The sequence below is a fragment of the Anabas testudineus genome, chromosome 24 (assembly GCF_900324465.2).
Source record: "Anabas testudineus chromosome 24, fAnaTes1.2, whole genome shotgun sequence".
NCBI lineage: Eukaryota > Metazoa > Chordata > Actinopteri > Anabantiformes > Anabantidae > Anabas > Anabas testudineus.
In genome coordinates, this window is record NC_046632.1 from 11,500,689 (window position 1) to 11,523,039 (window position 22,351).

Here is a 22,351-nt window from a genome sequence, read left to right on the forward strand (position 1 = left end):
TAGCTCATATGTTTTGCTGAGAACAATGGAATAAAAATTACAGAGATACCAACTAAAGAAAACCCCAGGTTTATGTTTAAATTAACGTATTAATTAACTTAAAGTTCCAATTCTGTCCATTAAAAATCTCTCTGCTTTGAATAAAATATATATGTCATGTTTTTTTACACGCTACACATGTCTTGTTGCTAATTGATGAATTCACTGTTTATCTTCTCACTGAAATATACTGGAACTTTCAATATGTAATTATTGTTGAATGACCTGATCACTGGATTAGCGTCCTCAGTGTATCATCACTAACTGAGAACTAATTTTCCTTGTAGGCTAAAACTGTGCATACACGTAATTCTCACAGTAAAGTATACAGTTAAACAAGTACTGAGTGAACAGGTCATTTCATTTTGCAGATAAGCTCCACTACATCATGACTTAACTTCGCAGTCCTGGAACTGTGCAGGAACCCTTTTTTTTTAAATCTATTACCAGGATGCATTTTCCTTGATAAAGTTAAATGGCACTCTTTATTATCATGAAGTTTTTAGTCTTCTTCTAGTTATTTCTTCTTTTATTTATTTTTATTTAATTTATTCTTCTTTTATTTTCAACACCACGCTGCAGTTCACCCTCCAGTACCCATGAGGGCAGTGTTGTAAAGTTAGTTTCACTTTTGTCCCACCTTCTCCAGAAACATGGCTGCCCCCATGGCTCTCAGGAGAGAAGCGGTATCTTTGGCAAGGATATTGACAGGAATCTCACATTTGGTACTCCGACTAATATATATTTTTATTTTGCACAACAAATGTTGAGAATAATCAACTAATTCGACAGCTGTTTAGGTTAGAAAAATCCAACGTAGTGGATGAGTGAACTATAGTCAATGACGTGCATGCAGCAATGTGACTGAGCTATTCAGTAGAATAATGTCATATTCAAATATATAATAATCTATAAGTAATGTAAGTTTCTTCATTTACAGGGATCGAGAACTGTGGGCGCCTGTTCAAATCACAGAAAATATAATGCAGTCAGGTAGGTAACAGTTTGTGAACGCTACTCATTTGAAATCTTCGTGAAAACGAGGCATAAACCTGGTGCAGTGATGCGTTTTAGTGCTGATAAATCTTTGGTAATTTATATATATATATATATACACATATATGTACATATATGTGTATATGAACACAGACATGTGTTCTGAAACTTAAGGGATCAACGTACACATTTGTCCTAACCTTTGTTTTATTAATCCCAGTTATTAATGTCTCTGCAGGTTGACACCCAACACGTCTTTCCACACATCGCCAGTGTTTTCTTCAACAGCTACTTCAGTAAGTTATTTGTATTTTTCTAACAAAACGTGTGTGGATGTTGAATTTTTTTTCTTACATTCATGTTTTTTTGCAGATTACAGTCACAGAAGAACCTGACACACTATTCCAGAAGGTGTCAGTTTTAGTCAAAGGTCATGACAAAGCCGTTTTAGACAGTTATGAGTTCTTTGCCACCACGGCAGCTAAAGAGTTGGGCATCACCATCAGCAAAGTGTGAGTATTAGCAGAGCCATTAAGCAGCCACACACTAGCATTGATAACTGTTTTACAGCATATTCTTCCATTCATTTCCTCCACAACAGTTTTGAATGTCCCAAAGAAATGGAGAGGTTTACACTCCTGAAGTCGGTGCACATCTTCAAAAAACACAGGGTCCAGTATGAAATAAGGACGCACTACAGGTGCATTGAGGTGAGTAGCTCAAGCCCCTTTTAAATTACTCAAGAACTAACAGAATATGGGCAATAAAAATCCCTTTAAGTTGCTTAATGCAGCCAGGCAATTGTCACCTGGAGTCATTAAAATATACCTGCAAGCCCCTCCACACAAATGGTGTAGGATATAGTCTGATTAAAAGTCTTACTGTATCAAACAAGTTGAAAACACCCAACTAATCAGCTAGGTCATTTGGTTCAAATGGTTGTTAGGTTATAATTCAGTCTAACAAGTAGATTGTGACATTTCAGCAGTTTAAGATGTCTTCTCTTGCTTTGTAGTTGTCTCATATAACAGGCTGCACAGCACAGGTGTACCTTGAATACATCCAGAGGAACCTCCCTGAAGGTGTAGCAATGGAGGTGACAAAGGTGAGGAACTGCAGAGTCCTGCTCTAGAACTGATGTAACCTGACCTGTGTGCCACTCACTAATGTACTTATTTCCCCTCCTCTTGTTCGGTTTGTGTTGTCAGACCGCCATGGAGAAAGTTCCAGATCACATCCTGAAGCCCCTGTGGAAGGACCATCCCGTTGATGACAAGCCCAGCCAGTGACAGCTGTGATGAGTGGCAGATGCTTTGGTATAAGATGTGTTTTCTCAGACATCAATGGACATGTTGGAATTTAGAAGACTTTAAAAAGGCCAAACTTATGTATGCTTGTCATTGACTGCTGAAATGCTCATCACATGTAATTCAAATGAGACTTCAAAGTTCATAGAATGGAATAACATCCCTCTCAGCAACCATATCACTGTATAATAGCATTTGTATGTACTGACAATTGTGTTGTGTATTATCTTTTCAAAATATATGGAGTCAATTGTATGTTATTTGCAATAAATAAATTCAGCATCCAATAACTTTCACACATGTACTGTTACTTATAGTCTTTAACATTAATGTTTTTCCGTAGCTTTCTGCAGTGATACTGGACTGGGTTATAGATCTGTATTTACTGTAGGAAACAAGACCAGCACACGAGGCATTTGTTTGTTTCTTTTTACATTTATTGAATTGTTAGTATACAAAAAATGATGAAGCAAAACATAAAATAAACCAAACTCAACATGTACTTTCCGCTTAACAGTAACTGAGTTAAAAGTCTCGGTATTTACAGTATCATAATACTTTTCTCCAAGGCTCTGTTTAAAGACTGCTCAGGACCAACGCCCTCATTGTCCCGTCTTAAAATCGTCTGTCATACAGAGAGGACATCAGGACAAAAAAAACATACTGTGTCATTTCCATAAAGGAACCAGTGGTAAATGCCTTTAATCTTTCTCCAGACATGCAGTGCATCTTATTTTACTTATTTCTGTTTATTATATGTGCACTTAATCTGACTTGTGTACATGTACTGCATGGTTAAAAGGTTCAGCTCAGGAAGATATGCAAGTCTTTAAGAATATGACTTTCACTTTGTGGTCCCTGCTGACATTAATATTACCAAACATAAATCCGAACAATGTTCTGCCAACTAGAAAACTAGAGCTCATTAGCAGGGAAAAGAGCAGGTGTTATTTATTAATGACATTAACAGTAGTGCAGTTCTGTGCCAGCATGAAAAGTAACATTACATGCTGAACCCAGATCATCCATCCATCAATGTAGTTTTAAACCTCTGAGGTAAAATATTCTTCTGTCAAAAAGCCCTATAGCTCAAATCAAGTGTGTAATGACACTGATTTACAACCTGTAATTTCCTGATGTATCTCATCCCATTATCACAAATCTGTTCTTGTTAAGAATAAGTAATAAGAGACAAAGTACCTGAGTCCCTCACCGAGTTTGGTACATCACTGTGGTTGTTTCACCTTCCAACCTGAAAGAGAATCTCTAGGCATCAGAGGAAGAAGGGTTTAGGGATTAAGACACAAGAGGAGGCTCACCTTTTCAAAGTGAAGTGGTGTCACGTCGCTGGAGAAGGAGGGGAGAGATGTGAGGGAGAGCCTGGGTTCCTGGGGCCTGGGAGGTTAACTGTACTGTGTGCCCCCCTTCAGGAGACAACAACAGTCAGTCTGTTATAATCAACCAAAGGGAGAAACAAGAAGGGACTGCAGAAACTGAAGAGGCAGCAAAATGTACTGAAAGTGCTGAGAAAATGGAAAAAGGGACAGAGGAGAAGGAAGAGCACCACCTGTATGTGGTGCATTTACTGAAACGGAATGATTGCGATCAGTAGCTGCTACATGAGTATTCTGCAGCAGGAAGACCTGTTCTTCCAGAATCAATGCCAAAAGCTATATGATTGTTTTATCTATGATGTGATCAGATATAAAAGGCACAGCTACACAGGTTCACAAACAGCTTGTAAACTTTCCCATAAGATGATGCGGTTATATAATAGATTAAAGAGCAAATCTCTGTGTTCTTTGTAAAAACATAAATTTCATAACAATAACTTTTATTACTCTCTGCTATGCAATGGCAACAAATTAGTATTTCCTAAAAAAAAGTAAAAAATATAGTGTATAGGAGAAATAAATATTATAAGAATGTGAAATTATACAATTTATTTTGGACAGAAAAAACTAATTCGCAGTGAGATTCTGTCATGTTAAATTACTAATTATTAAAGCAATGAAATGCGATGAGCTTTGTTTATATTAGAGTGTTTATCCTTTACAGATGATGTCCTCGTTTTAAACATGCTACCACTGAATTTGAACGGTGACATCATGTTCAGCCTAGAGCATCTCCATACCTTGGAAGTGGAGTGGTTCTGAGTCCGCTGTCTAATTTATATAGCAAGATAAAATGGTAATACAGTGTGTTTTAAATCCTCTGCAGCCAAAGACGTAACATTGGAGCCTTTGCTTGTCTGGTCTGCAATACATTTCAGCCCTCAGCAAACAAATTAAAAGGCTTCATTAAGATCCACTGAAGATCACCTTCATTAATGGCTCTTGGTCCTCCACACTTGTCATTAGTTGAATATTTAATATTTAAATGGATAAAAATATTCACTTTCACATTTGTTATGGTGCCTCTTTCACTACATGCTCTAGTTTTGATATTGCAACGCTTTCGTATATTACATATGTGTTGTAAACTGTAATGACAACTCTCAGACTTGTTTGTGAATAAACAAAAAAAGAGAAGTAGAGTTTATTGTTAGTTTTATTTTTTCTTCATGACTATGTCATATGTCTTGACGGTTCTCATAAAACACAATCACAAATTCACAAAAGTTACGTTAATTACAGTGAAGAGAGTATTAATAACACTTCAAAAAACCTTAACACAGTCATGAGTGACTCATTAACTGAAGCAAATACTAATGGTATTTGTTTTGTTTATAAAAGCTACTAGATATATAGATATAAATACTTAATTTTCAGTATACTATTCATTTCTAATATCTTTTCTATTTGTCATTACACAATAGAGTGCTGGAGACAAACATGAATGTTCCAAACAGCAATACTCATAACTTAAAATGCACATTAATAATATAAAATTAAATACTCATTAATACCTACAAGTGGAATATATCAAGTCTTATCACTTGAAGGTCTGTAAGTGTTAAACAATATTTGCTGCAGTGCTTAGTGAGGTTATAATAAATAACTATTTCCATGTAACAGAAGGAAATATTAGGGAGGTCCAAGGTGTACTAGACTATTCAACAGTGGTGTTTGAGGGCTGGTGTGCATTCTTTCAAAAATATTTCTCGTCTTTCCCCAACTTCAAACATACAGTGTCACCCATATTTACTCTTAATTAATAAACTGAAAAAATATCTTAAGGCTCACAGGGTGACTGTAAAAAGAACCACAAAACATTAAATGAAGAATTAAACAAGAATTGTCCTCCCTTTGAGAACAGCGCTTTTAGCCTGGTTTTAACAGTTTCTCTCAACAACGTCAAAACGTTTCTACAGTACCAACAGTTTCTATAAGTAACAGAACGACAATGCTTTACATTGTTTTGTTATAAGTCCTCGGTTGTCATTAGTCACTTTCACATTATTTTTTAGCCAGTAGACAATATCAATAACCAGACATTTGGCCACAGAGTATGTCAAAAGACACTCAGAGACTTTGTATAACACATAATTCAGGCCCCATCTACATTAACAAGTACTTGGTTATGGTTTTTTTAGGGTAGGCTGTGTTAAAAGCGTCGGCCACCAGGGGGCCCTGGCCACCTCTGGCCTCTGCCAGGTGGGGGGTGAGGAGGAGGAGAGGCCGGTCCATTGTGGTAGCTGTGTAAAAGGATAAAACCAAACATTGGATTCTTGGCTTTGGCCAATACAGGACTCACTCTGATAAGAGCAGCCAGCTCAACTATTCAGGGATTTATTTCCTCTCGATAACTTTTGTACCTTTGAGCCAGAAAACAGTGAAATGTCTTTTTCAATTTGTTTACTCCATGCACTATTTAAGAGCCTGTCTAGATTTTTTATTTACTGAACAATTTAAAATTCCTTAACTCATATTATTTGACCAATAAGCTAGACCATTTCCTCTGTTTGACGAACTGACAAAGAAATTTGATAGGGCAAGTTAAAGTAAAGAAAATCACGTTATAATGCAGCTTAAGAGAGAAGAGCAAAAGGACTGTGCATTTGTGTCACAACCCTCAGTCTTTTTGCTTGCTGTTACCTGCATGTCCACATCATAGATTTAAAGTAATGCAACTCGTGTAAACACAAATACTTTACATAAAGTGTGCAAGCAAAGTGCAGAGAGTTGTGACTTGAAAAGCTTGAGCATGATATTAATATAAAAGAGTTCTTACCCTCTTGGGCCACGTGGGTGGAAATGCTGTGGAGGTCCAGGTGGTGGCATGCCACGACCTCGAGGATGCGGCGGGCGCCCTCTGAAACCAGGATGTCCTGGAGGAGGAGGAGGTGGAGGTGGAGGAGGCCCATGCCTAGGGACATGGACAAAGAACAGTTTAGTACAATAAGGGCCCGGATTTTACATATTTCACATTATTTTACACATGATTTCCATTTTCTGACAGTAAAAACCACCTCTGGTGTCCAACATTTGCCACTGCTGACACAAATGAGATAAGTCTTAAACAGTCCTTACTCTATTTTACTGGAGCAGCTCCACTGATGTGAGGCGTTTACCTGGGGATGGGTGGGAAGGGGCCTCTGAGGTGTGGAGGTGGGGGAGGCGGGGGAGGAGGGGGGCCCATCGGCCCACGCCTACCTCGATGGCCTCTAAGGTCAGGGTAAGGTCGCATCCTCCCCATTCCTCTAAAAAAAAAAAATATATATGAATAATTTTATCCAAACTTTTACTGTAAAGCAGTTGAATAGTACCTGAATCCACACTCTATATACACACTCAGTTGGCAGTGTACTAGGTTCATGCAGCTGAAACTAATTCTAATTGAACAGTTTTTGCATTTCTCTTGTACTATACAGTATATTTTATAGCCCCACTATTTATCTGTATTTTAACTAAGAAAGATTTATACACCTCACACCACGTATATTTGACGTGTAAAGTACCTCATGGGTCCAAGTCCATTCACAGCACCATCCTTCATTCGACCCCTCCCATGTCCAGGTGGACCAAACCCTTTCATCATACCACGACCACCCCGCAAGCCACCTTGGCTCATCCGACCACCTCGTCCTCGGCCTTTGCAGCCACGACCTCTGCAGAGATTTTTTTTTTTTAAAGAAGGTATATTGAGAAACTGCCAGCTATGTTCTGTCGTGTGAAACTGTACAACACTGGCAAACCCAAAAGCAGAGAGGTTTCATGTTAATAATCATAAAACACAACGTGGAGCTATAGCTTTCTTACATTCGTCTTTCTCAACGTCTCAGTTTCACATAAAAACATACAAGCAGAGATGGAAAAGAGAGAAATACTAACAAACCAAGATTTTATTACAGTGTTTGTTGACTGACTCATGTTTAGAAGACAAATTATGAGGAGCCCTCAGCTTATCTCTGCATTGAGGTTAATAACAATTATGCAGCCATAACAACAAGTTAGTATAAGGCAGTGAGAGAACAGGACAGACCTGGATTTATTTTCAGTTACAGGTTTCTCAGATTCATCTTTGGAAATGGTCGATGTTTCTGTGATCTTCTCTCCTGTGTCTGCATCCATCTGAAATCATTCAGATCAATACTTTTATACATAACACTGTCACAATTCAGATTAAAAAAAAACAAGACATACTATAATGTGTATTTCTCGTGAAAAAAAAAAATTAAAAGATCCCTTTCACGCAAAAACTAAATTACCCAAGCTCTGTAAAAAGTAAAATCAGAGCATTTACCATTTCAAAAATAAATTCATGTAGGAATAAACTGCAAGTTCCCCGCAGCTAGAAAGGTAACCAAGCACAACATGAACAAATGGCAGCCTCATTGCCAAAGTTTGTAAGATATTTAGAAAAGTCATTTAACTTGGCTTGACACTGTTGTTATCTTGATAAAGCCAGAGATTTAAATCGATTGAAAACTATGATGATGTTATAGATTATAAAAATCACTGACTACCAACATATTAGGTTCCCACAAATATGAAACAATGCTGCCAAGATGTCCCTCAGCAGATATTGGACACATAAAACCACAGAGTTGCATTCATGTCATTGTTCTACAGATGGATTTGACACTGGGAATATCTCACATGGCAGCAGGTGACAAGAAATAAACATCAGAGATGATAGTCGGAAAATTATTAATAGCCCCAAAGATTGGTTCTGTAAAATGCAGCAGTTAGGCTGGAGTAAGGAGACTAGAAGAAAGCTGGCAGAGGAGGTTTGAACGTCACGTGTTTTCCCTGAATCTGTGCTGAAGATTTAACAATTTACATGAGCTTAAGAAGCCAAACACACCAAAGAACCATATTATGAGATAAATGAAATAAAAAATAAATGCAGTTCACTCAGTCCTGCAATCAATCCTACCTTCATGAAGGTTTAACTGTTCAGTTTTTGTCAGTCATTTTAGAGGCTGTCATTTGTGGTGCTGTTGAATTGTGTTTCTAGTGTACTCATCTCATAATTTTTTATTTTGATGGTGTCCTTGCATGTGGATTTACAAATTGAGGAGGTGGTGGAGCACAGGGTTTTGTGCAGTAGTACCACAGCTTGTATGTGCATATAAAAATCACAATCAAGTCTCTAAGTGAAGACTGTGTGGATGCAAAGGAGGACTGGCACATGCAAACATTAAAGAAGTAAACAAAACCTGCAGAGTCGAAAGCGACTCAAGCGTCATTGTTTTATCCTGATCCTTGGAGGCGGCTGCAGCTGTGTGATCACAGAGCACTTAAATATCAAACATCGTCCAGCCCTGTGCAACAAATGCTCCAATAAAACTGTTTTAATTACAACGAAAATCGCTTGGAGGGCCTGGTCTAATTCCTGATATCAACATCGCAGAGCAGAGCTGGCATCAACAATGCTGTGTCCAGAATAATTGTTTTGTTATAAATGTATTCAAGTCACGTTTGGCGCCTGCATAGCCGAAATAAAAAAATATTACATATGATAAATAATAATGAATGTTTCCGTTCTTCTATGAAAGGGGCGTTCCTGTGCGTTTCAAACGCTTTGGATGTAAAGAAGGAATGACTTACATCCACCGGTGCCGACGAGGTAGATTCAAAAAGTACTATGTTTATCCTAGTGGCTAATAAAAAATAAAAAATATATTCTAGAACAAAATATACAAAACTCCCGATGCTTCTTGATCTGCTTTGAGCTTTGAAATGGCGTCTCCGTCAGACTGGAGGGATCCCAGGTTGGGATTTCTCTGTGAGGAACACATCATGACGGTCACGGTCACCGGGTGAATGCCGGTGTCTGATTGGCTCATCACTGTTGTCATTCACCTCGCTTTGGATAATCTGGCGCTGTGATTGGATGAAGCCGCTGACGCGAGTTCCAATTGTCAATTGTCAAAAAGACGGTTCATTAAGTAACTGGGCCACAAGTTGAGCATGTTACACACATTTATTGCAGCTTATTAGTAGAAAAACAAGCAATGACGAGTAGAAACCGTCATTTTCAACAAAATAAAAAAGTTTTGCGACACAACAAAACTTTAAAATATCATTCAGCTAACTTAATATCTCGGAAACACAGTACAAGAGAATAAAAACGATATCCAGTATGATGGGGTTTCTCTAAAATCTATAAAAACGCAAACACAAAGTATGAGAAAGATCAGTAAAGGAAAACAAATATACCCTATCTATACAAACAGCAAGCTCAGTTTTCCAACACTGTGTCCAGATTTCCAACCAAGGCAGCCTCATATACAAAAATAATTGTCAAGTGCCCGCAAAACAATATTTACATCATCAACAGGGCAAAATGAGAAGGTAAATATTACATGAAATTTTGTGATTAAGTTATCTTAAGGATGTTGCATCACTCGTCACAGATCTTTGACTCCGTCAAACGTCCAGTTGAAGTTAAACAAGATGCGTAAAAGTGGTCCCTTTTGCGTCTTTACGCACGGCTTAGGATGTCCGAGAGCTTGTTGATGTATTCAATGGTGTATTTCAGGGTTTGTATCTTGGTCAGAGGCTGACCCCTCTTGCTGTAATCCGGCGGCAGGTAGTCACGGAGCTGGTGAAGGGCCTCTGCAAGACTCCTCATCCGCATCTTTTCCCTCTCGCTGGCCTTCATGCGTCTTTTTGTGGACATCTTGGATTTGTTCTGCCTTTGCGTTGTTGGAGCCGTCCTCTGCCCCGTGAAGCCAAAAGAAAAATCCTTGATCTCCTGACGCCCACTGGAGTAGCACATCTCCGGTGAAGAGCACATCGAGTCCATAGAGAACTCTGGTGATCTGGACTGAAGTGACTCCTGGTCCTCTCCAAAACTACTCTCATGGCTCGTCCATTCAGACAACATTTTCGATGTAGGAACCTCCAGCTCCATGTTTATTCCGAGACCTTCAGACGTGCATGCAGCGAGGATGACTTGGCAGATTCTGTGAAAGTGATTATGCCAAAGCGTTTTTATACAGAAGGAGATCTCCGGAGGTTTATGGGTTCACAGGGCAGGCGAAAAAAGTTCAAAGAAACTTCAAGTGCCAAAATGCGACCTTCCCGAAGGACGTCGTTCGTTGTCACTGGGGTGTGAATAAGGCTAAATAGACGGATAATGTGATAGAAAGAAAAATAATTAGATTTCCTTTGCGGGGAATTACTCTTTAAAGTCTGCACGACAACAATTATCGGCTTGATGTGATCTGTTATATGAAGAAATGAGAGGGTTCAGCTTCACCTGAGATCTTCACGTCTCACTGGGAACTCAGGCCTGCGTGTGTCTTAAGTCTGGAGTTATACAGGTAAAAAAACATGGGCCAAAAACTGCTAATCTCACAGCTTTTCACCTGATTTACGTCCGGAATCACAACAGCAGACTAAGACAAAGGTAATCTTAAATAATTTAAACAAGTTGCTACTGTTGCATTAGGCATTATGTCAGTCAAGCTTTTTAATTTACAAGTCTGAAAGACAAAGCTTATCAGATGGACTCAACACTTATCCCACACACATTACACTAATTACAAAAACACATTCTTTCATAATAATTCTGAATTAAAAAAATCTCCTTTTCCTTTTAAATGTAGACACATTTTTCCCACTTTCACCTTAAGTAATGCTGCTTGTTACCTGTGTAGTTTTCCATCAAATATAAATGCCCTTACTTCTCAACACAAAAGTTAATTTGCACAAACTGTTAGCACTTCATAAAAAAATAAAAAAAAAGGAAGATTGATGATAAGTGTCATTACAAGGACTGAGTTGTTATTTAGGCAGAGGATGCAGCTGTCACCAAGCTCCTGCCAGACTTTTTAATGTCTGGAAAGGTGTGTAAGGCCTCACTCATGATCAAGGAGGCCAACGCTAGTGGGTCGTAAAACCAACGGCTCTGACTCATCTACAGTGGCCTCTCTCTCTCTGTGAGGTGACATTGAGCTTGTCAAACAGCGATGGGAGTGATACTAAACAGGATCTGGGAATAAAAATGGTGCCAATCCACAAGCTTTTCACCTGATTTACATAAACACTCAGGATTAGAACAACAGCCTATGACATTTTCTTAAGGAAATCACTTCATGTTTTCTGCATTGGTGGTGTCATCAGTCAAGCTTTTCAATGTCAACATATATTTCAGCAAACATGTAATGGATGTTATTTAAAAGCATATTTTAATACTTAAAACAACTGAGAAACACAGTAACAGCAATTTAGTTTTTTCATGAAGTATCTGGTATATAAAATATTGGAAAACTGTCCCATTCTCAAACTCTCATACTTGGAAATGTGACATATTTTGAAATATTGGTGTAAAAAAACTACTAGAAAATGTCCATTATCAAGCAGGTTGTTGATTATTGAAAGGCTAACTACTAATGCCATAATTTAAAATACATTTTCACATTAAAGCAGAACATTGTTTATAGTTGCATGCTCTTGTTCATCATCTGATAATGGTGCTGCTCACTTCAGGAACCTCAGTCTCAGTCTCTCTGCCAGTGGCAGTGGACTCTCACTACAAATCACTGAATCGTCACTATCTAACACAGTGACAGGTGATGCTGGACCCTGGAGGAACACGTCACCATCCGACATGGCTGGTGAGACATCCTGGCATCTGCTCGTAGTGGATACAGGTGTGCTGTTTATCTCAACATCTGCACTGTGTTTCTGAGATTTGGGTCCTAATGGCTGAAGGCAGTGAGTCGGTTTCATTGTTGTTTTGGGGGCAGCGACGGGTTTCAGGGGGAAGCTACCCTTGGCCTTGTTTATGGCCTTGGACTTCCTTTGAGGTCCAACCTGCTGGTTCTCTGTGTCACTATCGTCACTGGATGAACACACGATCATACACACACTTTTCTTGGTGCTCTGTGGCACATGCCTGTCCTGATCACGTCGACCTGGGTCAGAGTGGCATCTCTCTGGTGGAACACCAGATGATGAAATGCCTGTCTTGGAAAATTTTGATTTGTGTGGAGGCTTCTGCGATTCATTACATTTGTACTTTGCCTTACAGTGATCTTTAACTGCAGGCACCAGTGGCTGGTTTGAAGTTTTAGTTTCCATTCCTGCCTGATTTGTTTCACACTGGCTTTTGTGAGTAGGTGGTTCTTTTTTGTCCCGTTTACTGTTATGGCTCTTTTTCATGGACATCTGTTCACTTGGCTTTGAGCCTGAGTCAGAAGGAGAAATGTGTTCAAGAGAAGGTAAGTCATAGTTTAGTTGTTTTGAAACCTCACCATCATCTACCCTCTTCTGGTTTATAGCTTTGGCTGTGTTCTTTATGAGCAACCTGTCCCTTAGAGGACACTCTGTGTAACTCAGCTCTGGAGCAGACCTGGCGTGTGCTTGTTTGGCATCACTCGATGTTTTTCGTTTGATGTTTTCACCCTGTGTTTCCTTGACATCTGTGTCTGCGATTTTATTTAGCCTGTGATCTGGAGTGTGGTTGGTTGCCGTTTGTGGAGGGGGAGAGGATGTGAAGGACAAAGCATCCCAGTCAATATCACTCAGGTGGAGAGCATCAACAACAGCAGAGACAGACATTGAAGCAGCAGCCTCTGATTCAGCAGGAGACACAGGAGTGTTGGGACAATCAGGCAGACTGCTATGTTCTTCTTTCACCTTGTGAAGCTGTTTTTGAGTCACTGGAGTGTCCAAAGCCACCACCTCTGGCTTTTCTGTGGTTGAAGTGGTAGGGAGAAGTGTTTGCGATTGAGTAGCAGCACTTGTTGAACAGGAACTTTGAAGGGTCATCTGAGCCAAGAGGTCTGAAATACCGTCAGACGCATCAGATGACTTCTCCTTTTTACTCCTTGTTTTCTTTTCTGTAAAAAAAAATAAGATTAAACGTTTTTAGAAGATCAAACATCTAAATCATTTCATGGCAGCCCATATTCCCTTTAATATATTTTGACTGTAAAGCTTTCACACGATGAGGAGTTTTCCTGCAGTGGAGCTCTAAAGAATTGACAATCCTGGGGGAGCGAAGCACAACTGCATAAAGTGACAGCAAAGCCCGTGAGACAGACACCTCTCGGCTGCATCAAAGCCTTTGGTGTGAACTAGCTGAACTGCTAAACTACATTTTCAGGTGTCAGAGCTGCTGTAATAGCCTTGAAAAACAAATCACAGCCCCAGGTGTCTTTGATCAGGACATCCTCGTCAACACAGTGTGTGGGTAGTTTTCAAGCCCATCACGTCTGTGGAGGGGCGGCCATTTTTGAGGCATGTTGAAAAATTATTCACATTTACCGTCAGTTAACGTAGATTTTCCAAAGACCAAAACACAGATGCAAAAACCCTCTGAGAAGACAATGAACTAATTTGAATTTCCTGGAAGTGGATATTATTAATACTGCCTTACTCTTGGTCTTGTTCTCTTTAGCCAGTGTTCTGTCGCTCCGGTATCTCTCCACCACCTCTGGGAAGGCAACACAGAAGAGAGACTCTTCCTCAATTGTCCTCACTTCATGCTGATTCTCTGCGGGATGCTCATCGGGGAATATGTAATGTTCTGCAGAAAAGAAAAATATTCAGATGTGATCTCAGAAATTTCCCATTTGTCTTTTCATCTGAAATTGTGCTGATCTTTCAGTGCAAATTCAGAAGGATACAGGACCCAACACGAGCTCTAGGAAGCACTTACAGCGGCAGCAGTAAAACACATAACATAACTTTCTATACTGCAGGATTTTCAGGGGCAACCACAGCAAACAAGAAATGTATGTATATGTTATGTGAAGATACATTACTGCTGTTTTCAGAGTCACACACACATTAACCTCTGACAGAATTCACAACTTTATAAGCTCATGTTACCAGTAATATGTGTGATTGCTTTACACAGTGTTGAAGTGTATGTGTTTGTCTGTGTGATGGTTTGAATTATATTATAATAGTGACTTATATTATAGCTATATTATGTTCTTAATCTGTACATATAATTTGTACTGTATACAGTGTATATAACTTGCACAATCTTCATTATCAGTTTTCTTAATCATAAATGCAATGAAAGCAGCTGTGAACTAATGCACTTTGGGAATTTAGCTGTTACACATCCATGTTCATCACAAATCAGCACCAATCTCCACCAAATTAGATATGGTAGATAGATAATCTAAATATAGAAAAAAAGACAGGCTAGTCGAGGAATTAAAGCTCACACTGGATGATAGCACTTACAAATCGGTTAGAGATGCCAAGTTTCCACAAAATCATACATTTGAAATAATTTTTTTAAAGCTATTTATGACATGGTCAGAATTCAGATGACTAGTGCCAAGTCATACAATTTTCTGACCTTTTAGTCAGAAAATTGTACTATTTAAACTATTGTTTTATTTCTATATGAAATAAGATAGGAGAAGCCAAATTCTGAATTAGTTGTTTGGGACTTTCTCGGGCCAGTCACATCAGGCGAGCTTGTTAGCAAAGTGCTTTTTTATATGACAGATTTCCCAGTCTCAGGAGGAAGCCAGTTTAGCACCTAGTGGCTGTTGTGACTGATCTGTCACCTCTGAGGCCCACCTCACAGCCAGTCACTAACAGACAACCTGGTGACAAGCACCCTGCACCCCAACCTCCACTCCATGCAGCAGTCATGTCACTCAACCCAGGAGATGTTTTCATAAATATCACTTATTCCTCTGATCCTTTAGTGTGAGGATAGAAACACTGCAGGATAACAGAGCACTGCTTGAATGGAAAGGACACAGTAATAGACTTTTGTTGAATGTATATGTAAATAAATGTTTTTTAAGATTTTAACTGACCTGGAGTGCCCCAGATGACTTCGAAGCAAGCAACAGCATTCCTCACTCGGGGTTTCACTATTCTTTTGTGGAAAAGTGTATATTATTATATATATATATATATATATTATAAATGAATTCTGTAAAACAGTACAGTAAAAGTTTAAAAAATAATGTTTAGGAGTACTTGAGGGGGTTGATTTGGGAGGGCATCTTCCTTCCATATTTTCTGTTCATCAACTCCGTGTAGGTCATCAAGACTAGAACCTTTTCGCTGGTGTAGTGTTTCGGCCACTCCATCTTGTCGTATGCAAATTTCTGGAAAACGACACAAATGATCACGTGCAGCTTTCATTAGTGAACAGATCACTAATGAAATCTTTTAAATAAACCCAGTACCTGCATCAACAGCATATTTGGCTGTCTCCTCTTGAAATGGGACACAGGTTTATCCTTGGCGATGAGAAATTCACTAATGATCTGTAAATGCAAAATGAGTATTAGAAACATTATTATAGCAGCTGTGAAACAATAAGATACGAGCATTGGTGTATGAATGAAAATAGCTATACCTCTGTAAAAGGGAACTGTTGACTTGCCAGTGTTTTCCTAATAAAAAAAAAGAAAAAAGAAACACACAATTTTACCCAAAAATGCCACAAAACATACGTCTTAAAAAATGTGTAAACTGAACTATGATTACAGTGGAAATAGTTTAAGCATTTATTCACGGACACATGAATATTTGTGAACAGATCCTTCAATGACTGGGCAAATAGCTAAATATATATTGATTAAATGTTTCAGCACTTAAGTAGATGGATTTACAATAACACCACCTTATATGTTGATTTTATGTTCTTTCTCTCTCAAGCTATTTCATGTTTGCTTTCATTTTTTATGATTTTGTTTTGTTTACACCTACTTTAAAAAAATTACAATAAACTAGTTCTCATTTACATCAAGTCACATACTTCCTGATATTTGCTTCGAAAGACAAGGCCTGGCGGGTGTGTTCATAGTGATGCCAGTCACAAGGACACTTGTAATCAAAATCCTGAGGCTGGCAGAAATGCTTACTGTTGCAGAGCACACAGCCGCCGCGCTCGTGTGCCTTCGCTGAGCCTGAAAAAGGAGGAGAGTCATCAGAATAAATATTGGATAGAAGTGGGAAAGTAATGAATAAACCTTAGATGTAAAGTCAGGAGCACGTTTGGAATAAGCATCTCTCACATATGTGTATGTTTTAACATGATAGGTTAAATGGCTTTAAATCAGCCATACGTTAGACATGGGACAGCACCCCCCCCCTCCTTTGCTTTTCACTGTTCATCAGGTTCAAAGCAGGACACCACTCACCAGGATGTCGACATACGTGGCAGTGAGGAACCTTCTTTACAACTTCCTCAGACACACCTGTGTTATTCTCCCTCCAGTGGTTGAACCTGGAGAGACCAGAGAAAGGTCACAAGTGCATGAACACACCACACGAGAGTGAGGACTGGACTTTTTTGTATCTTACCTTTGAAGAAGAGTTTGTCCTTTCAGTGTCTGGATAAGTTTAAGAGTTTGCTCTTTACCAACACCTGGTATGCCCTTATAGAGGAATGAAAATGCACAGTTAACACAAGTTCATTCGTGGGGATGACTTGTATGTGTCAAAAGGTCTTTCTTACCTTAGGAATATAATCACAGCCAAGGAGAATGGCTATGCCAACTAGGTTGTCTCTGCACAGATGTAACTCTGATTGAACTCGAGATGTCCGATAACAGTCCACCTGAGGGTCCTGGAGTAGAAAACAAATTAATGCAGGTAATTTGGATACCATTAGATTAAATGTGAACTTTCTGGGCTAAATTAAAAGATAGTATAAGTGAGTAGACACACAGACAATAAAGATCCCCAGCTGGACTTGAACAAGGGACACAGAGGTTATAGTGGTAATTTCTCCACTAAATACATAAAAACACTATATGAACTAATTATAAGACCCACTGGATAGATTAAAACTGTCGAAGCTTTGGTATTTAACAATTACTTCAGTGGTCTGAATAAAGTTTATCCAGATTTTGCACACTGAGGCAGACCCTCACAAACATACTTTGCTGTTCATGTTGAAGTTTCTGTACACAGTTCGGGCTCCATACAAGAAGGCATCTCCATCATTGGTGATGCAGCCATCCACTAGACCCTGGGAGTCCAGATAAGCGCACATGGCCTCAGCCTCTCCAGCGGCCGTGACCCACGGCACACCCAGGTAGTCCAACATCTCTGCACACTGTGGAGAAGCAGAGACAGGTAAGAGTCTGCTTGACAACAACATGCACGTAATGGGATGGTGGCGAGATGCAGAGCAGTGGAGAACCAGCCGACCTCTCGGAGGACAGCTTTGAAGCGCCCTCTGCTGGTGCTCGTCGTGCACTTGGTGGCCGCAGCCTTTTTAAATCCTCCAAATCTTGTTTCCGTCCTCTTGCTCATGGTTTCTGCTTTAAGTTTAGGAGCTTCTCCTTCCATGACAAAGACCAGCTTGATCCCCATCAGTGTGAGGGATGTCACCCTGAAAAACAAATTCCTGCACACAACAAGTGAATGCGCGCATTCATTGTGGTGAATGATGACAACCTGCTGCACAAAATACACGGCTACAAGTTCAAGCTGACATTAGTAGGAATTAATTAAAGCACAATAGTAGAGCATTACCTCAGATGAGGTTTGGTAACTCTCCCCATCATCGCTTGAACGTGCTGAGCTTCGCATATCCACAAACTCAGGTCCACTGCCAGCGTCTTTCCGCTCAAACTGTACAACGGCACAGACTCGCGAACCGGTTCGATAATAGACCACAAATCGTGAACACCCATAGCTACTCCAAAAAACGGGTGTATGTTGATTTAACAGAGGGAAATGTGTTAAAAAAAATTTATACTACAAGACAAGACAAGATCAAAACAGAACAGCGCGCCGGAACTTTTGAACAGCGGCGCCGTTGGGCCACGTTCCAATTCGTTCAACGTTTCCCTGCTATCCTGCTTTGGTTGCTGTGTGTTTGTGACGACGATGACAATAAAGTCAGTTGCGACTATAAGATGATAAAACAGCGTATAGACGCATAATAAATAAACAAACACTTGATTACTCAATCAATATGTCGTTACCTTAAAAACAAGTTGGTAACAAAGGTACTGCTTAAACGAAATAGAGCGAGGCCGGACATTTTAAAATAAACGTCATATTAAAGCGCCTCAAAATGCTTGTTGCTATGGACACGGAGCTTTTGTTTACACTGAGTGCTTTAACGTTACTGCATGGTTGTTTATCTTTTTAGCCATGGACTCAAAAGTTCATGTAGAAATTGTAGGTTTAATTAAAGACCGACATTTTCACATTGCCAGAAGTATAGCAGAGGTCAACCTATCTTTTCTTTTCTTTTCTCTAACGTTTAATGTGTTGTGTGTTTCCACCTGATCTTTAACAACGCTTATTTATTGTGACTATGCACAACAGGGGCTAAAGCAGAAGTTTCCTGATGTATTTCTGGATCCAATAATTAAACCACTCCTTGAATTTGACTGGCGCACCTATCTGAACGACAAGAAACGTGTAAGTATGTCATTATGTTTGTTTGCCATTGAACTTGTCCAGCAATTTGAGGTTATTAAAAAAAAAAAAAGCAAAACTCCATTGAGGACATTAGAGGTGTGGTGACTGCTGCGGCTCTGCATAGTGTTTATAACTAACAATGGCTACATCAGTGGAGAAAGTAATCAGACATTTCACGTGAAAGTAGCAATGCATGTAATGTAATGCCATGCACTGAAGCATGTCCTATACAGTGACAGAGGAGATTTCACTTACTGTGGATTATAATGTGACAGTCAGGTTAAAGCTGGGTCGTATGCTTGCTAACACATTATGTCATATTTATGTTTTAACAGGAAACATAAATACTGTTGTCACACCCAAATGAGTTGACTGAAAATTATATGAAAATGAGGCATATGCCAATCAAGCAGAGTATAGTCATCCACATTAACTAAACATACTTGTGGGTACAGTGGGTGTTAGTTGTGTGCTTTAGGTGAAAGTTAATTGAAAGTACGGGTTAGGAAGCAAAATATGGCCCATGTCAATATTATATTACATTTACATTTAGTTATTTGGCAAACACTTTTATCCAAACCTAAGTGAGGTGCAAAGCATTTAAGCACATTTAAGCAACGGAGACATTCTTTAAAGTAAAGTGCTCTAGAAAGAGTTGTTTCAGTTTCATGTGGTGTGAGTGCAAGATTTTTTTTAAGGTTTTAAGTGCAGATAAAGATTTAAGTGCAGAGAAAGGCTCGGAAGAGGTCTGTTTTCAGCTGGTTTTTGAAGATTGAGAGGCAGCTGAGCATGCAGATGTGGGTAGGTTCTTCCACCGTTGTGGAACGATGGTGGGTTATTATGTCATCTTGTAAACATCATTTAAATGTTCCATCTGTCCAAATTGATGCTGAATTAGGTGTTGTATGCTAAAACAATGCCTAATTTATAATGTTTTATAAAAGACACATGTGAAATGGAAATACTACAAGAATCTCAAAACTGTTCTTGGTTTGTTTCACATCAGCGACTTCATGTGAAATGAGGTCAACACCTTGCTCTATGTTGTTGCTCTTCTTCACACCTATGTACACTTTAAAATACTGCAGTAGTTTGACATCATGGTTACTCTGAAATGCTGATTCACAACAGATTTTGTTTAATTCAAGGAGCTGCGTGGTGACGTTTGGCAGTACTCCAGCAACCTGATGTGCTTTCTGAACAACCGTCTTCTTGGTAATGAAAAAGATCTTGCTAGCTGGGCCAAGGAGCAGTGGGGCTTCACTTTTACTCGGCCGCAGGCTTTCTACATGGCTCTCACTGAGGACTATTACACCAAACACCTCAAGAAAAGTGGGGCAAGTCAACATCACAGTCATTTAAATATTGTTAAAATTATGGGAGCATAGAAAGTTAATGTTAGTAGTGACTTTCCTAGCTTAATAATACAACCCCAAACATTTGCATATTTTTAAAGGTTTTACTTAAATATAATTTACACAAATAACTAATAAAAACACACATTTCTTTGTCTTCATAGCATCAATTTGTCTTCATGGATATTGAGATAGCAGGGGAAGCAGTGGGGAAGTTGTTGTTTGAGGTGAGAGAAGCATGTGTCAACATGTTTTCACATTATTTGCACAAGTACCACCAGTGTTATCTCACTCCTGTGACTTTTCAAACCAGCTTTTATATTTAGAGGTGACTGATTTTTCAGAGACACATTGTCTTCCAACTTCTCAGCTGTTCTCAGATGTTTGTCCAAAGACATCAAGAAACTTCAAGGCTCTGTGCACAGGAGAGCTGGGACTGTCCCAGAGCGGCCTCCGACTCTGCTACAAGGGCTCTCTGTTTCATCGTATAGTGCCCAATGGCTGGGTGCAAGGTGGAGGTACTATGGAGCGTATTTCTTTGCAATCATGTATAATGGGTTTTCGAGGGGCCTGTTTAAATTCAATAGAAATGCAACAAAAATATGAAGCATGGCAGGGAATTAGATGTTCTTTCATGTTGTAATCTGTGCATACATGTATATGTATGTGGATGTTATAGATAATATCTCAAAATTTTAGTTTTATATGATTTATTTGATTCAAAAGAGTGATTTTTTATTACAAACTTAAATGCACAGCCATCATGCACACATCAGTCATATAATACTGTATGTAATGTCTTTCACTTTTGCAGATATATCTTCAGAAAGAAGAGGTGATGGAGGGGAGTCAATCTATGGACCAACTTTTGAAGGTACCAATACAGTATAAAAATCCTCAACATTACAGTGAGAACATACTGTACCAGGATGTATATGATTGTATTTGACCTGAACATGGCCTTTCTCCCTGTAGATGAGAGTTTTGCTATTTCCCATTATAAGCGGGGCATACTAGGAATGGCCAATAAGGGTTCCCACACTAATGGATCCCAGTTCTACATCACTCTGCAGCCAGCACTCTGGATGGACAAGACCTACGTTGCATTTGGGTTTGCATAACTACAGTAATTTGATTTCCAAATTGTGCATAATGTTGTCTTTGTCTTACAGTTTAGCCAAGCTTAATGTCTTTATTTTTCATTCTAGACAGGTGGTTGAAGGTTTCGACATTCTCAGGAGATTAGAAGAAGCCCAGACTTGCAATGAAAGACCCAAGTATGAATGTAAAGTTAAGGATTGTGGAGTATTAAAGCCATAGCTCCCAAACTGTCTTTCTTGGATGAAGTGGATAATTTTATATGAAATGTTACATTATTTTAATGTATTGTCACATATTTTTACACATATAATATAATGTCACTCACGCTTAAACCATTTAAAAAATGTATTTACTAATACATACATGGTGACTGTATATGGTCAACATACTGTATTTCTGACACGTGTTGTCCATTGTTTAACATATATGGTCATATAGCAGATTTTCAGCTACAAGCCACCATAGTTTTTTAGATGATTTTACTGAAGACTTTTGTTTGTTCAGATTCTCGCTGCATGAAGATGGGAGCATCTCTCTGTAGGTGTTCAGCAACACATGGCTGACACATCTCTATGTATGTGGACCAAAAGAACTGATAAGGACATGTTCACATGTTGTCCAGAATACATGAATGACCAAATATGACTAAAACATGTAATAAAAACAATGACTGATGTGAGAAATAATATTACAATACTAAGAAAAGTAATATATAATATGTGTTATTTTTTATAATGTGTTACCCTCAACACTGCTGATAACCCTGTGGGGGCCTCATTTAAAA

General features: G+C 39.0%; 5 protein-coding genes across 8 annotated transcripts; 2 read left to right on the forward strand and 3 right to left on the reverse strand.

Moving 5' to 3' along the window:
- The first annotated feature begins 673 nt into the window (after nucleotides 1–673).
- On the forward strand, nucleotides 674–2,638 carry mrps10 (mitochondrial ribosomal protein S10). Its single transcript, XM_026340688.1, has 7 exons — nucleotides 674–764; nucleotides 980–1,032; nucleotides 1,274–1,331; nucleotides 1,408–1,547; nucleotides 1,637–1,745; nucleotides 2,051–2,140; nucleotides 2,244–2,638. Exons 1-7 carry the CDS (start codon nucleotides 693–695, stop codon nucleotides 2,322–2,324), a joined length of 603 nt encoding a protein of 200 aa, XP_026196473.1. The 5' UTR covers nucleotides 674–692; the 3' UTR covers nucleotides 2,325–2,638.
- Nucleotides 2,639–2,720: 82 nt separating this feature from the next.
- si:ch211-51e12.7 (uncharacterized protein LOC336335 homolog) lies at nucleotides 2,721–9,469 on the reverse strand. 2 transcript variants are annotated; one of them, XM_026340691.1, is made up of 6 exons: nucleotides 9,338–9,469; nucleotides 7,767–7,855; nucleotides 7,243–7,392; nucleotides 6,856–6,984; nucleotides 6,516–6,650; nucleotides 2,721–3,766 (listed from the first exon to the last, which is right to left on the reverse strand). In XM_026340691.1, exons 2-6 carry the CDS (start codon nucleotides 7,853–7,855, stop codon nucleotides 3,682–3,684), a joined length of 588 nt encoding a protein of 195 aa, XP_026196476.1. In that variant the 5' UTR covers nucleotides 9,338–9,469; the 3' UTR covers nucleotides 2,721–3,681. The 2 variants fall into 2 exon arrangements, with proteins under 2 accessions (XP_026196476.1, XP_026196475.1); XM_026340690.1 differs by lacking the exon at nucleotides 2,721–3,766 and adding an exon at nucleotides 4,570–5,979.
- A 736-nt stretch (nucleotides 9,470–10,205) lies between these two features.
- msgn1 (mesogenin 1) lies at nucleotides 10,206–10,719 on the reverse strand. Its single transcript, XM_026341911.1, has one exon. It carries the CDS (start codon nucleotides 10,644–10,646, stop codon nucleotides 10,215–10,217), a length of 432 nt encoding a protein of 143 aa, XP_026197696.1. The 5' UTR covers nucleotides 10,647–10,719; the 3' UTR covers nucleotides 10,206–10,214.
- A 661-nt stretch (nucleotides 10,720–11,380) lies between these two features.
- LOC113148969 (GEN1 Holliday junction 5' flap endonuclease) lies at nucleotides 11,381–18,464 on the reverse strand. Its single transcript, XM_026340745.1, has 13 exons — nucleotides 18,212–18,464; nucleotides 17,885–18,083; nucleotides 17,613–17,789; nucleotides 17,187–17,297; nucleotides 17,033–17,106; nucleotides 16,870–16,955; nucleotides 16,485–16,635; nucleotides 16,083–16,119; nucleotides 15,910–15,990; nucleotides 15,698–15,828; nucleotides 15,532–15,593; nucleotides 14,121–14,270; nucleotides 11,381–13,581 (listed from the first exon to the last, which is right to left on the reverse strand). The coding sequence occupies exons 1-13, from the start codon at nucleotides 18,370–18,372 to the stop codon at nucleotides 12,218–12,220; spliced, it is 2,784 nt and encodes a 927-aa protein (XP_026196530.1). The 5' UTR covers nucleotides 18,373–18,464; the 3' UTR covers nucleotides 11,381–12,217.
- A 314-nt stretch (nucleotides 18,465–18,778) lies between these two features.
- Nucleotides 18,779–22,283, forward strand: ppil6 (peptidylprolyl isomerase (cyclophilin)-like 6). 3 transcript variants are annotated; one of them, XM_026341006.1, is made up of 9 exons: nucleotides 18,784–18,916; nucleotides 19,016–19,111; nucleotides 20,260–20,448; nucleotides 20,631–20,693; nucleotides 20,837–20,984; nucleotides 21,281–21,340; nucleotides 21,442–21,577; nucleotides 21,675–21,743; nucleotides 22,072–22,283. In XM_026341006.1, exons 1-9 carry the CDS (start codon nucleotides 18,839–18,841, stop codon nucleotides 22,106–22,108), a joined length of 876 nt encoding a protein of 291 aa, XP_026196791.1. In that variant the 5' UTR covers nucleotides 18,784–18,838; the 3' UTR covers nucleotides 22,109–22,283. The 3 variants fall into 3 exon arrangements, with proteins under 3 accessions (XP_026196793.1, XP_026196791.1, XP_026196792.1); XM_026341008.1 differs by having other exon boundaries at nucleotides 18,779–18,916; nucleotides 21,675–22,126; XM_026341007.1 differs by lacking the exon at nucleotides 22,072–22,283 and having other exon boundaries at nucleotides 21,679–21,774.
- Nucleotides 22,284–22,351: the final 68 nt, after the last annotated feature.

Excerpts from the sequence above, each read along its gene's own strand:
- si:ch211-51e12.7 (XM_026340690.1), bottom strand. The coding sequence starts at position 7,855 with ATGGATGCAGACACAGGAGAGAAGATCACAGAAACATCGACCATTTCC. Across the intron at positions 7,393-7,766 it reads GTAACTGAAAATAAATCCAG|AGGTCGTGGCTGCAAAGGCC; the intron begins GTCTGTCCTGTT and ends AAATCTCTGCAG. Across the intron at positions 6,985-7,242 it reads AATGGACTTGGACCCATGAG|AGGAATGGGGAGGATGCGAC; the intron begins GTACTTTACACG and ends TTTTTTTTTTAG.
- mrps10 (XM_026340688.1), top strand. The coding sequence starts at position 693 with ATGGCTGCCCCCATGGCTCTCAGGAGAGAAGCGGTATCTTTGGCAAGG. Across the intron at positions 765-979 it reads TGACAGGAATCTCACATTTG|GGATCGAGAACTGTGGGCGC; the intron begins GTACTCCGACTA and ends CTTCATTTACAG. Across the intron at positions 1,033-1,273 it reads AGAAAATATAATGCAGTCAG|GTTGACACCCAACACGTCTT; the intron begins GTAGGTAACAGT and ends ATGTCTCTGCAG.
- ppil6 (XM_026341008.1), top strand. The coding sequence starts at position 18,839 with ATGGACTCAAAAGTTCATGTAGAAATTGTAGGTTTAATTAAAGACCGA. Across the intron at positions 20,694-20,836 it reads TGGGGAAGTTGTTGTTTGAG|CTGTTCTCAGATGTTTGTCC; the intron begins GTGAGAGAAGCA and ends CCAACTTCTCAG. Across the intron at positions 21,341-21,441 it reads CTATGGACCAACTTTTGAAG|ATGAGAGTTTTGCTATTTCC; the intron begins GTACCAATACAG and ends TTCTCCCTGTAG.
- msgn1 (XM_026341911.1), bottom strand. The coding sequence starts at position 10,646 with ATGGAGCTGGAGGTTCCTACATCGAAAATGTTGTCTGAATGGACGAGC.
- LOC113148969 (XM_026340745.1), bottom strand. The coding sequence starts at position 18,372 with ATGGGTGTTCACGATTTGTGGTCTATTATCGAACCGGTTCGCGAGTCT. Across the intron at positions 17,298-17,612 it reads ACTTCAACATGAACAGCAAA|GACCCTCAGGTGGACTGTTA; the intron begins GTATGTTTGTGA and ends TTTCTACTCCAG. Across the intron at positions 14,271-15,531 it reads AGTCATCTGGGGCACTCCAG|AACATTACATATTCCCCGAT; the intron begins GTCAGTTAAAAT and ends TCTTTTCTGCAG.